This window comes from Triturus cristatus, chromosome 6 (assembly GCF_964204655.1).
Source record: "Triturus cristatus chromosome 6, aTriCri1.1, whole genome shotgun sequence".
Lineage (NCBI taxonomy): Eukaryota > Metazoa > Chordata > Amphibia > Caudata > Salamandridae > Triturus > Triturus cristatus.
In genome coordinates, this window is record NC_140589.1 from 614,065,925 (window position 1) to 614,079,531 (window position 13,607).

Sequence of the window (13,607 nt, forward strand, 5' to 3'; positions counted from 1 at the left end):
ACAATATTTATGTATCTTTTTGGCTCACTACTTTTTAAAGAAATCTTAAATACAAGTCAAACATTTGTCAGCCATGCGTAAATTATCCACTTACCTTCACTTCATAAACACTATGGGTGCCTTGAAGCAGCCCTGGAGTGGAACATCCTCCTGCCATTCACTTCTCTTTTCTTAGGAGCATATACACAAGAGTGGGTCAGGCCATTTGCATTTTGTTTGGCCACTCCACCCACGCCCTCTCATTTTGGTTATATCTGTTTGGGAAGGATCACCAGACTGATCACACATGAATGAATGGGCTAGGGAAGAAGATGGCTCGAATGACACACAAAATGAAGGATAACCTTCAGGCAAACCAGCTGATCCAAAAACAGTGGTACAACTAGAAAAGTAACCTGACTGGGAAACGTGGGCGTGGGGGCAGCACAGTGCTGAGCCTTAAGTTAATCATTCCTCAAAGTCTTAATGCCTGATTTATTTGTTGGTGGAAAGGGTTCTCTGTCATTGTTGCGGATGGCAACATAATGGTCCGCCTGCCTGTGTTACATGTTGGAGAACCTTTGATGTAACGACTGCGGAGACTACTCCGTCTCAACCTTTGTTACACACCTCTGACGACCTGACGGGGTAAGGGCCGTCGGAGGTTGATCTGTATGTCCACCCACCTAATTTAGATGGGCGGACATACAGATCAGTGTATATTATCCGCCACCGTCAGGAAAACAACAGTGGTAAGGGGCAATGAAAACTGAAAAATGGCCTCTACCATGGGAGTTAACTCCCAGGCATAGGGAGGCATTGTGTTTCTTCCCAAAAGCAAAATCCTGCTTTAGGATTTTTTTTTTTTTTTAAAGAAAAAAAATTAAAACTTTGCCATACAGCTCCGTCATGTTTGACAAGGCCATACGGAAAGGTTACAATACATTGTCAGGAACCGTTTTGATGGCGGTTCGTGTCAATGCTTGAAATGTCCGCCGGCCCAACTACCAAAATTTTAACATGGGCCCTTAGTCTGGAGCATAAATGGTGTGCGCCCTACACAATATTAAAGGTCAGTGGTGGCAAGTATTACATTCCCTTTGTAGTCACCAGGGAACCCCTAGGGAATAAAAAAAACAACCGATTCCACATCAATCTGTGGAAGCCTTAACACACTAGAGTGTGGTGATTGCACAATTTCTTGTGGCCACTGACCCTGACCTGAAGGACACTGAGCCCTTCCTGATCTGCTGGTGCATCAGAGGAGTACGGCTCTGTGGAGGGAGTCAATCGCACGTTCCATTGGTTTCAACTTTGAAATGTCAATGATTACACCAAGTTCTAAAACTTTATACTGTCTCTAGCAAGATCTGTTTTATCTATGCTCCTTGGAAAGAAACATGAGGTTTTATTTAGGACAGGCTTAGTTTTAGTCTTATAATCACAACTTTGCACATATACTAAAACAATGTGTTATGTATTTATGGAAAAAGCTCTTTGAATGCAATTTCGCACAGATAAAGTAGAATTATGACTTTTTATATGAGGGGGGGGGGGGGGGGGAGGGCTGTGCTTCCTTTCCACCCTTTTTAACTTTGCTTGCCTAGGTTAGTCCCATTGTGTGTGATAGTTTGCTTGCAATTCGATAATGGACAATTTTGTATTAGCACTGTATTTTTTATGGCAAGATTGGAAATGAATTATATCAACTCTCTCGACGTGCCACTTCCTGTGTTAGCCGTGGGATGGGTCAACGACCTACCTCGAGCCGAAGTTTTTTTATTCTGGGTATTACATTTATGTTTTATTGTATGGCTTATACACACGTTTGATGTGACGCTAGCACAGCAGTAGAAATATACGACAGCATAAGGGCAGGATCCATACCTGTTCTAAACGACTCTTTGGGTAACTCTGTCTGTAACCATGAAAACAATGCAAATAAGATGTCGGATAATGTAAAGAATAGCATCAAAGCTGAGATGCCTAAGTTGCTACATGTGGAAGTCATTGAGCTGGACCCCTTGTGTAACTACCAACAGGTTCAACCCTATGTCGCCAATCGAGGTATCTATGCTGTGACCAGGACTGGAGCCCCGTTTAATCTTCTAGTTGATGAGCATGTGCACGAGTTGGTCACTCTTAATTCCTTGGCACATGTCGTCCGCTGCAGCAGACCCAGTGGGATTAATATGCTCCAAAATCTAATGACCATACTGGATGTTATTTAACATATGTAAACCGTGGTCCCATTCCGCTCCGGGGCATTTACAGAGCCGTAAGCAAAATGGGATTTCACCATTTGGATGCCCCCTGTCATCTTGCCACAAGGCTATATATGGGGACATTTGTTACAATTTGGCACCCGCCTGTGCTGTTAATTGAAAGCAGCTTTCTGCAGAGGCTTTGCTGTAGCACCAGCCTTAGAACCCTTGCACAAATAACACGCATATGTTTATAATATGAATCATACTCTCTGCAGGCTCCCACATCCTTATCCTCCTCTCCAGGAGGAACAAAATAAACATTACCGTACATTGTGATAGCCTCTTCAGCATTGCACAAACTCACTGTACATATTCTCAGGACAACCCTTTATTCAAAATTCATTCAACATGAAGGGAGTGACATTTTGACAGATGGGATGTGCTCTCTGTTGAATGCCTCAAATAGAAATTACTCTCTGTCCATACTCATACAATGCTTCTGCGTGAGGCCCATCCAGTGTGTGTAAAGACAAAGACAATACAAGTCAAATAATGAGCGATTTGTTTATTCATGTTCTTAGAACATTTAATTGAAACATACCATTGCATATTTATTTTTCAAAGTCGGTAACATTTCTACTTCTCAGTTTTACTAACTGTCCCCTGCCATCGATCTAAAATCTCTATCTAACACATTTTAACTTCAAAAAGTGAATACAACGTTCAAAAACAACTCATTACTTCCACATTTCTGTATTTACATAAACCAATAATCATCAACATTTTTACTCTGTTCAGTGCTTATATATAGATAAGAAAATTTACATAAATAAAAGTGACAAAATATTTGAGGGTGGCCAGACTAAAAGTGGCATATTTCAAGGTCTTGCATAGGTGGCTCTGGTCCCCGCATAGGTTGCAAAAGGTGAGGATCTCTACTGATCCCTCCTGGTGGAGATGCAAGGCAGTGGACGGCGACACTGCGCACATAATCTGGGAGTGTCCGTTACTGGGATATACTGGAAAGAGATTTGAGCGTAGCAGGGCACATACACAAAGATTGTGGGGACCCTAAACAGTGTAACTGTGCTGCTTCACAATTTCTAGCCTTTCCGGTATTAGTTCCACAACTTGTCCGATGGTGCACAACGGCACTCGTGGTCGCCAATAATGCCTTCCAAGACGCTGGAAGACAACCACCCTCCCCAAGACTGACACCTGGCTCAATGAAATGTTCCGTTTGCCTCTTATGAACGAAATATATATAAATTAGAGGATCGCCTCCCCCTCTAGGATAGGATTTGGGGGAACTTTCAACGATCTAGACGCTTAATACCGACAGATGTAACTTAAGGGTGCGCACAGGCACCTCCTTAAAGGACTGACCATGGCTCACACTGTGATGGACCACAAGGTATATAGGATTTCTAACTTTTCATCTAATCTTTTCCCTTCTTCCTCTTTCATCTTATATTCATATTAGTTTGTTCCTCTCCATCGAATAAGGAGCGTATGGGAGGGGGAGGAGTGATTTGGGGGTAAGGACAGCAGGGAAATGGATCCAGACATTTTATGAAAAAGGCAGGGAGGTTCGGGTACAGAGGTGAAAAACAGTGGAACATTCTGTGATTGAGTCATCCACACTCCAGCATCTGACTAGACTGTGCGCCTTGGAGACTTAATGCTTCTGCATCAGGTGATGTGTGACTACTGTGTGAATTCCAGGAAGAGGCCACAGACACGGATGGACAAGGCTCTAATTTTGGACTCGGCCCAAGCCCATGAGACAAATTCCTTTGGGCAGAATTAGCATGAGATAAAACTGATGTAAGGTTAGCTGATATACAGTAAGGAAGGCTGCAAGCTGTTCAACACGAGTGAATGGTACATAGGAATCGTCATAAGGACAGTGGGTCACCACTGGGTATTTGGCATCTGGGCAGTGGAAGTTGAACCACCAGCAACAGAATCTGTCGCTCTCCAAAGACATGACATTCAGGAAGGAGTAAACCTGCACTATCCGAAACCCACCTCAAGGCATGCCTGCAAGAGATGCCAACAGAGTGGGAGAAAGACCTTAAGGATCAAATGGAAAGGTTGTGGAAGAGCTTTATAGAGGTCACACTTATATTCTCATCAGATTTCGAGCAGATTATGGCAAAAGCTACAGAAATGTAAGAAAAAATGCTGGAGGCGTCAAGGCCACAGAATCATAGGGCTTCAGATAAATATCAGATCCTGTCACTGCAACTAAAATGCAAAGATCTCAAAAATAGGTACAGGAGAAACCATATAGTCTGTAATGTTTATTAGTAAGCCAAGGGGAATGAGGTTATTTGGTGCGTATCAGCCTCATATTCACAAAGGTCTACAATTTGAAAGAGGGTGAGATGGTGGGCATTGAGAGAACATACTGGGTCGCAACTGGAGGGTTTGCAAAGACAGATGTTCACATTCCAATAAAAGAAACTTAGTTTTGTGGGTTGGGGCAACAGTAGCTCGCACGGCCTTCCAAGACAACTGAAATATCCTTCTCCATGACATGGCAGAGAGCATGCTACTAGAAGGGTTGCCCCTGAAAGACGAAGGAACCTAACAAAAGAGGTTTGCATCAGGAGGACTTTTCCTTGTCAGCTGCACTTTCACATCGGCTATGTTAACCACCAAGTGATGTCTTCCAGGCAGTGGTGCCTGGCTCTAAGATGGCGAATGCTGTACTGGCAGACTATGGGGTACACACTCCACTCAATCTGATGGATGTGGGCTGTGCACAGATCTACTGTGGAGATTCAGTGAATAGGGAAGCTCGAAAGGGGCACTCTGAAGCAACAATCAACTGCAATTCTACCCGCCCCAGCCACCCAGGTCACCATGCTAACATCTTCACCACTGTTAATGGAGATGATTAAAGAAGGGCATTTCCAAATGGCCAAATAAAACCAAAGCAAGGCCAGCCGCCAGGGATGCTCTCAGAGCTACCAACTGCTGACTCTCCTCATGCATGATTGTTTTAGGGGTACCTCCCCAGTCTAAGGGATAACTGCAGAATCAAACAACCAGCAGTGGGAGCTGATGCAGAGGATGGCTGCCCACTCTGCCCGCTGGCCCGGGACAACAACGTTTCAACCAGTGAAGGTTGTTGATTTCTGCATATGATTAAAAAAAATATATATATAAACAAAACATACATTCATTCAAGTAATCAATTCATGTCACAGTGATTAAGGCACTGGCTTTGGAGTTTATCAACATTTGTACATAATGTCAGGTTGCGTCAATTCTGTTAAAAGCACAGCATAGTGGATAAAAACCCTCGATGAAACCTCAAAGTTAAAGTAAAGTTGCCTTATTTACTGTTAAGCTCTGTACAAATACTGTAGCAGATTAAAAATATCAAGATACTAGTGTTCAATGTTATTAATTCTATTATTATTAAAAAGGAATTGTTCTCTTTTTGCTCGACAATCAGTTGCCGAATCTGCAACGATTTGCTGATTGAATTATTATTATGTTTTGTATATTCCACGCGTTTGTTTTAGGAATTGGATTTTGGGATAGGGTTCATCTGAAAACTAACTTGAGAATTCAGTTTTTAATGTTAATACTGTGCTCCTTATTATAATATCGTTAAAAACACCCAGGCTTCCTGCTTCTTCATTTTGGAAATGTTCAGTGGTTAATGTGACCAGTAAAACCTCAGAAATTGGCGTTAATCAACGGTCATCTCTATTCAAAAGAATAATACATTTCTCTGTATTTCCACAAAGTTACATTTTAGAAACCGGTGCAATTCCAAGAATTCTCATTCCGTTGCCTAGAACTGAATACACTGTCCTGAAAAGATGAAGTCGAGCCTGAAACAGACAATAAATAGAAAAAAAGACCGTAATTATTACAATAATGCCAACTTCCTTCCCAAAATATCCATATTCAATGCATTTAACTTGTGTCTTAAATGAAATTGAAACAGTATGAATCATCAACCAGCAAACAAATACATTAATTGCAAAGAAGTTGTACTTCTCAAACTTAAAAATTGTTCTACTGAGCAGATTATGTGACACTAGTTGTGTTCATGCTAAGACAGAAGTAAATCTACGTTCTCCGATTAAACTACATAAGATTTCATGTTTTCTTTCCAGTACCTTATTGCATGTACTTAACTAAAAGATAGGAAGCTGGTAAAACCGTCTACCGCCATGTAAATCACACAACGGATTCCCAATTACTTTGTATTCTTAAATTTACCCAAATTCAATATATTGCCAACACAGTGACCGAAACATCTGCTATACATAATTATATGGATTGGCGTCAGCCATTTCCTTAATATTTTTTATCTATTTCTGCAAAGTTTACACCTAGGTGAAAATATCAGATTAAACATAACATTTTGAACTATAAAAACACTGAAATGCACCTTTTATTGTTCACTGAAGGAACTACATACAACTCGTGCCCTCTTATGTTACATCGCTCATTTTGTTTTAAACAAAATGCTATTGGTTTCCTTATACAAGTGCACAGGCACTTCCAAGACATGAATTGCATTATTATGTTACATCACTCATGACATGATCTATGACAGCGCTGATGACATCTGAAATTACATCATGTATGACAACACAGTCCATGTTGAGGTTTGAGTTTTAGTTCCTTCAGTTAACTATTACTGGTAAATTTCAGTGTTTTTTTTAGTTTAAAGGTGGGAGGGGGCGAGTGTGTGTGTGTGGTGTGTGTGTGTGTTTTTGTTACATAATGGGTAAGTATGAAAAACGGTCCTCTATTTTCAATGAGGAGTTTTTATGCCAACATAAAATGAAACCACATTTATGTGTTGTGCATTGGGAAGGGAAAGAAAGTGGAAAATATATTGGATTCTTGCTCACTTGCCGACAGACGGGAGGATGTATGTGAATCTATAGCACTACAAGCTACAAACAGATGGTTACAGTGAAACTAACATTTTCCTCCATTTGTAACATGTTCTGCCTGAATTATATAGCAGTACCACCCCCCCTTAAGTGGTGGGTGGGGGAAGAGATGATACAAGTGTTTGGAGCACGGTTCTTAAAAACCTTTTGGTCAACTAAACCCTCCTGATATGCTTGGATTTCTACCCTATGTTTGGTAAATGTATGAGATGTCGACCAGGTAGCAGCCTTCCACATCTGCCATGGTTATGTTCCCTATGAAGGACATGATAGCTTTATAGTGGGATGTGCTCTAGGCACCACATATAACGTACACAGATCCTCAGCACAGAATGCCTGTCACCCCTGGAGATAAGATTGTCTGCATGAGGTTTTGCAAAACTTACAAAGAGTTGCTTTGTCTTACGGATGGGTTTAGTTCTGTCAGTGTAGTGCATCAGTGTCCTCTTGACATCAGGTGTGTCTAATGGCCTTTCTGGCCCAGTATGTGAGTGTGGGACATAAATGGACAACTCAACTGTCTGCTTTACAAGAAAAAGGGGAAACTTTGTTTGGAAGACATTTTGGGTTTGTTTTCAAAAGACCTCCAACTCTATGCACCTGAACAAAAGATTCCTCCACCGTTAGTGCTTGCATCGCACGGATCTCGTGAGAGAGGTGATAGCAACTGAGAAGGCTATCCTGCAAGACATGAATTGCAAGCCAGAAGAATGCAGCGGCTCGAAAGAAGGACTCACAGTGTTGTTAGGATTATGTTCAAATTCTGAAACTGGGGAAGTTCTTGGAGGAATCAGCATTTTAAGCACCTCAAAGAATCCCTTCTCTATCTTGAAGAAGGGCAAACAATTCTGTTGTTTGCATGTATGCTGCTACTGCAGCTAAATGTAAGGTAATGGGGGAGTATGCCAAAACCGCTTTCTGCAGATGTAAAAGATGATGTCTTGCACAGATGCTTTTCCAAACTGTAATGGACAAATCTTTTCCATTTTGCTGCATAGCAGGCATGTATAGTAGGTCCATGTGCCCCACGCAGGATTTGCATACACTCTTCCGGAAGTTTAGGCTAACCAAACTATAAGACCACAGGCACAAAATTGCTATTTTCAACTGCCCGAGGTGCAGGTGTTTGAGCTGACCCTCATGCTGAGTCAGAAAATTTGGCCACAGTGGAAGCTTTTTTTTCTGATGTACAGACATTTCAAGCAGTGTCGAAAACTACAGCAGTCTCACACAAGTTGGTGCCACCAGAATGCGGGTCATTGATAGTTCTCTCATTTTCCTCACAACATAATGGGATCAGAGGCAGTGGAGGGAAAGCATAAGTATATATCCCTGACCAATTAATTGATACTACATTGCCAAGGAACTGCTGTTGTAAATTAAGGCAGAATGTGATTAAGCATTTACTGAAAACATTAATGCTTTCCCTTGCGATCATGTTTTCTTCGTTATGTTGACCGAAGTCCGGACTCCATTTTGTATTGACATGCTGCCATGTGTTCGTCACGAGGAGAGTCCGACCTCTGTGTTAGTTGCTCTTGTAATCTGCCTAGCAACAGTTTATAAATAGCTCCCTCTTGTCCATCTGGCGCATGCCCAGACTTGACCACATTTGTTATAATTAGCCTTGCTTGACCATGTGTTTCGCGGGCTCAAGGAGCGTGTTGGCTCCGCCCATGTATTGATTCAGTATCGAGAATGACCATAAATGGTAATGTTCTTCGGCCTTATGTTGTATCCACCCACTATGAGCCCCTCTGTTGTGTATAAAAGGGGACTGTGTACGAATGTTCTTTGTGCTACTCCAGGCAATACTGAAGAGTGTTGTGTGGATTGTAGGACCACCCTTAAGGGTTAATAAACGTTGTCTTTGTACTTTGCAGTTTCCGTGCCAACTTCCTTATAGATTCCGTTACAGGAGAGCGAACCCTTGTTCTTGCGGGCCTAGCTGGGGCCTGTATTCATCAATTGGCGCCCGTCACGTGGGGCTCATCGGCGACTCGGATGCTCGAAGGACTGGTCGCGACGAAGGTGAGGAGTTTGGCCGGGGACGTGATCACTGCCAGCGGCGTCTTAGCCCTGGCATCCCGAGGTTTTTCTTCCTTCCCTTCCGAGCTGACCGTCTGGGTGGCGCCGGTCATCGACTGAGACCTCTTCTGTCGGTCCTGCCGTGAGAGCCGTTTGGGCGATTGTGGAGCTTGGCAGTTGGAACCTGGACTCTTGATTGGTAAGAACCGTTGTACGGTACTTGCTCCGAGTTTTTGAAGCCTGGGATGGCTATTTGAGTTTGATTGATGATGACTAGTCATATTTTGAATTTGTCTTTGTGAAAATATATGCGTTGCAACACATATAGGCAGGTAATGTGGAGAAATTTCTCCAGGAGCTGTGTAAACTCTGAACGGCGCAACGATTAAGCGCCATTTTCTTTATAATATTGCATATTTTGCATTATTCCTAGCATGCCTGCTTTTAGCGCACTCCGTAAGTGGTGCTGCTGTTTTGGAAACCGGTTGAACCTCGAGGAATCTGCTCCAGCTCCCCCAGAGGGGACTCCTAATAGGGACATGTACGTGAAGCATGGTCTTTCTTCCATAATGTACAGCACGTTGTGGAGGAAATACACGAAGAAGGATCCTGAGTTGCGCTGGCCTTTGTATGGATCGTTTGATATACGTAAGATTGAGTATGTGGAACAGTGTATGTGTAAGCGACGTGCTCGTCAGGATATGTTTGAATGTGTGCGATTATGGGTGAAGGAAGTGCGTGAGCGAGAGAAGCGTGAGAAAGCGCTGTTTGATAAAGAACAACGGAAGAATGATCATGTGCGAGCGCAGGAAGCGAAGCGTCGGGAGGACAAAGAGCACACGGACAGACAAGAGAAAGAGCGTAGGCTACAGGTTTCGGGTCAATATGTTGTTCGTCAGCCACTTTATCCTGTCCTTAATAATTCTGATGATGATTTTTATTTGCTAGATCGCTCTCCGCCCCCTTATGTTGGCGCATCTGCTCCACGGCCGCAAGATTCTGACCCGGTCTCGGGTAAGGTAGACACACGGTCCATGCTGTCGGCCGAGCAAATGGCTGAGCTTCGGACACTTTCCTTCCGTGCGCTTAAAGGCAAGGTATCCATGGAGGACTTATTTCAGACTTGGGGGCAGTGGCAGGAGAGAGATAAAGTGTATTTTCTGGGTCATTTCGCGGAGGAAGTGATTACTGCTTTCCGAAAATATTCTCATGTTCTTGAGCCTGACGAAGTGTCTTCGGACGCTAGAGCAATACGTAACGGTGCTTTTTCTCCCTCTAAGGCTCCTGAGGCGGCTCGGCGGCTGTTCGCCTTGCGGGACGAGGTGCTGGCCCTTCGAGAGAAAGCACGTCAACAAACGGAGGAGGAGAAGCAGTCGGATTCGTCTGCAGCAGGGGGCCACCCATCCGCCTCCCAGTCAGATAAGGATGACATAGTGCATGCTAAACCAATGCGAGAGGCGGCGCCTTTGTATGTTCCTCCTAAGGGAGCAGGGACTAGTTCGGATATTAACTCCGCCGATGCAAGGGGATATTTCGTATATAATTGGGTTTACACTCCATGGCATAGGGCCGATGTTATGGCACTAAAGAATGCGTTGCCTGACCCCCGCAAGAATCCAGCGGCCTTCTATGAAGAAGTCGAGGGGGCCTTGAATTCTTGCATTATGACCTTAGCGGATATAGACCTGTTCTTTGGCCTTATCCTACCGCCGGATACGTGGCGCTCTGTCCGAAAGGTAGATGATGCGGTTGCCTTCAAGGCCCGGTGGTCTGACCTTGAGGATGAGGATAGGGAACGGAAGCCCGCACAGAAACCACCCCAGAATATTTTAGATCTCCCTGCGGCTATTGTGGCTAAGTTGAAGACGATTATCCCCCCTAAAAAGATTGACTGGAATATGTTAACTGCATGTAAGCAGAAAGTTGACGAGTCAGTTGCGGACTTCTTTACGCGCTTTGAGGAGACGTTTCATGATTTTAGTGGCCAGTCGCTTACTGACGACACGGGCCGCCACCTTTTCGCGGACAAATATGTGGCTAATCTGCTACCGGCAGTTGCGGCCCGGTTAAAAGCGAGTGAAAGTTCTTGGTCCTCCGCGACACCGACGGCCCTTCTGACTATCGCTCAGTATTATGAGCGTCAGGAGCACGAGGCGAAGGGCCAGGAGGAGAAGAAATCGAAAGATCTCAAAACCAAGGTGATGTTAGCACAAGTATATGGCCCGCCCCGACGGGGTAATAATAATAGAGGAAGGGGCGGATCTTATGGTCCCCCTTCGGGCCGCTCTGATTTGAATAGGAACCAGTGTGCGTACTGCAAGCAGTTGGGCCATTGGGCCAGGGATTGCCCAGCGTTGCGTGCTTCGCGTCAGGGGCACACTCCGGGTGGCCCGAGAGGTAGAGGGGGCTTCTCGAACTTTAGAGGGAATTCTAACGATAATGTCCGTTTCGATACTGCCGGGCGGCACCGAGATGGCTCAAATGTTTTTGATCGCCAGCACCAGTATCATGTATCGGACATCGATCAATCGGGATATCATGATTCTCAGCATGCATAGGAATGCGTTGGATGGGGGTCCGAATCAGTTGAGGTGCCGGTCGATCAGACGGGTCCTTATGTATCGGCTGAGGTTTTAGGTTCTACTGATCAGTTCCTAGTGGATACAGGAGCGACACGTAGTGCATTGTCTAGGTACTTGGTTCCGGGGGCTCCCCCATCCGGCTCAATAGTTACATCGGTAGGGTTTGACGGTACACTCTCCCGAAGCCCTCTTTCACAGCCCCTTACATTTAAGGTTGATTCTTTTTCTGCGCCCTGTCCGTTTTTGCTTGCTCCGTATACACCGGATAACATTATGGGCCTTGATATGTTAAAGTATTTTAGGGCTACAATCCGCTGCTCCCCTGAGGGTGTGAGGGTGATCTTAAATGACAACTATCCCAGGTCTGGGCGGATGTGTACGATATCAGAGGATGCGTTGTTGGCTACCCTCCCCCGAGCTTTATGGGCGACTTCGGACACAGATGTGGGACAAATGGTGATTCCTCCGGTCCACATTAGTGTCCAGGAGGGGGCGGTGCTACCACGCCTCCCGCAGTATCGTATTTCCCAGGAGGGCGAGGAAGCTCTCATACAGATTGTGCAAGATTTGATCGCAGTAGGGGTGGTGGAAGAAGTTCCCTACAATATCTGTAACAGTCCGATTCTCCCTATTCTGAAAAAGGATACGGATGCAAAGGTCTATCGGTTCATAATTGATTTGAGGGAGGTAAACAAGATCGTGATACCTCAGTACCCGGTGGTTTCCGATATCACGACGTTGCTTACCTTGGTCCCGCCTACGGCGACCATGTTTTCAGTGATTGATTTGAAGAATGCCTTCTTTTCCATTCCCATTCACCCTGATAGCCGATTTCTTTTTGGGTTCACATTAAACAATAGATCTTATCGTTTTTGTAGAATTCCCCAAGGCTATACAGAAAGCCCTAGTATTTACAGTCAGGCTTTGAAACGACAGTTGGATTCCTTTGTTTTACTCGAGGGGGTCGCCCTCCTTCAATATGTCGATGACATCTTGTTGGCGGCTGACACCCTGGAATTGTGTGAGAAAAGCACGCTATCCTTACTTTCCTTTTTAGCATCCCACAATCACAAGGTCTCTAGGAAGAAATTGCAATTCTGTAGACCAAAGGTGACTTATTTAGGTCATAGTATTCAAATGGAGACACTGTTCCTGAAGAGACAAAGGGAGGAAAGAAACGAAAAGGTCTAGGCTAATATTAGGCCCAACTATCTAAGGATAGGGGGGCACTCCTTAGTTTCTCATGTTGCCCTCACACACCCCGAAGGATGTCATGCTTCATCATTGGGCGTTTGCTCCTCGTCGGGCCGGCGCTGCAATGCCCTACGGGTCCCCCGAAGGGTCACTTTAGCGGAGATCTTTTTGAGAAAACGCCGTTTGGTGCATGCGGGTGTGTGGTTTGGGTCCTAATAAAAAAGAGCTGCGTGGTGGTGAAGTGTGTTTGTGAAGTGGTATCCTAAAAATGTCTAAGGGTTACTGAGATAAGTTTTAATGTGAATAGCACCCTTGACATAATAAAAGACCCGTAGGTCGGGTGTTACCTTATCGAAAATAATGTATCGATGGGTAACTTATGTGTGGTCAAGCGGTCGACATGTTTCGCGCCCCAACGGTCCAGAAAGGATCCCTGGCGCTTCTTCAGGACCAAAAAAAGAACGTAAAAGTGAGTGTGTTCTAAGGGATACTACCCTCAGTTTACTATCCGGGCGAACACTCCGTAGTAGCACTGCTCTCAGTGTGAGAGTCAGGTCGCACCAGGATAGACAGCCTAGGAGAACAAAGAAAAAAGAAGAGAGGAGAACAACCTACTTATTAAAGACTTATTTAGGTCACCTTTTGTCTAAGGAGGGGCGTGCACTCACACCAGATCGTATCCA

General features: G+C 44.4%; 1 protein-coding gene across 2 annotated transcripts in view; it reads right to left on the reverse strand.

The window, feature by feature from the left end:
• Nucleotides 1-2,736: 2,736 nt before the first annotated feature.
• The window catches only part of RARS2 (arginyl-tRNA synthetase 2, mitochondrial), a 201,638-nt gene continuing 190,767 nt past the window's right edge, over nt 2,737-13,607 (reverse strand). For both annotated transcript variants that reach the window (XM_085611098.1, XM_085611097.1), the window contains one exon: nt 2,737-6,040. In XM_085611098.1, the coding sequence (XP_085467224.1) occupies nt 5,954-6,040 (87 nt within the window). In that variant the 3' untranslated portion in view covers nt 2,737-5,953. The remainder of the gene's footprint in view (nt 6,041-13,607) is intronic.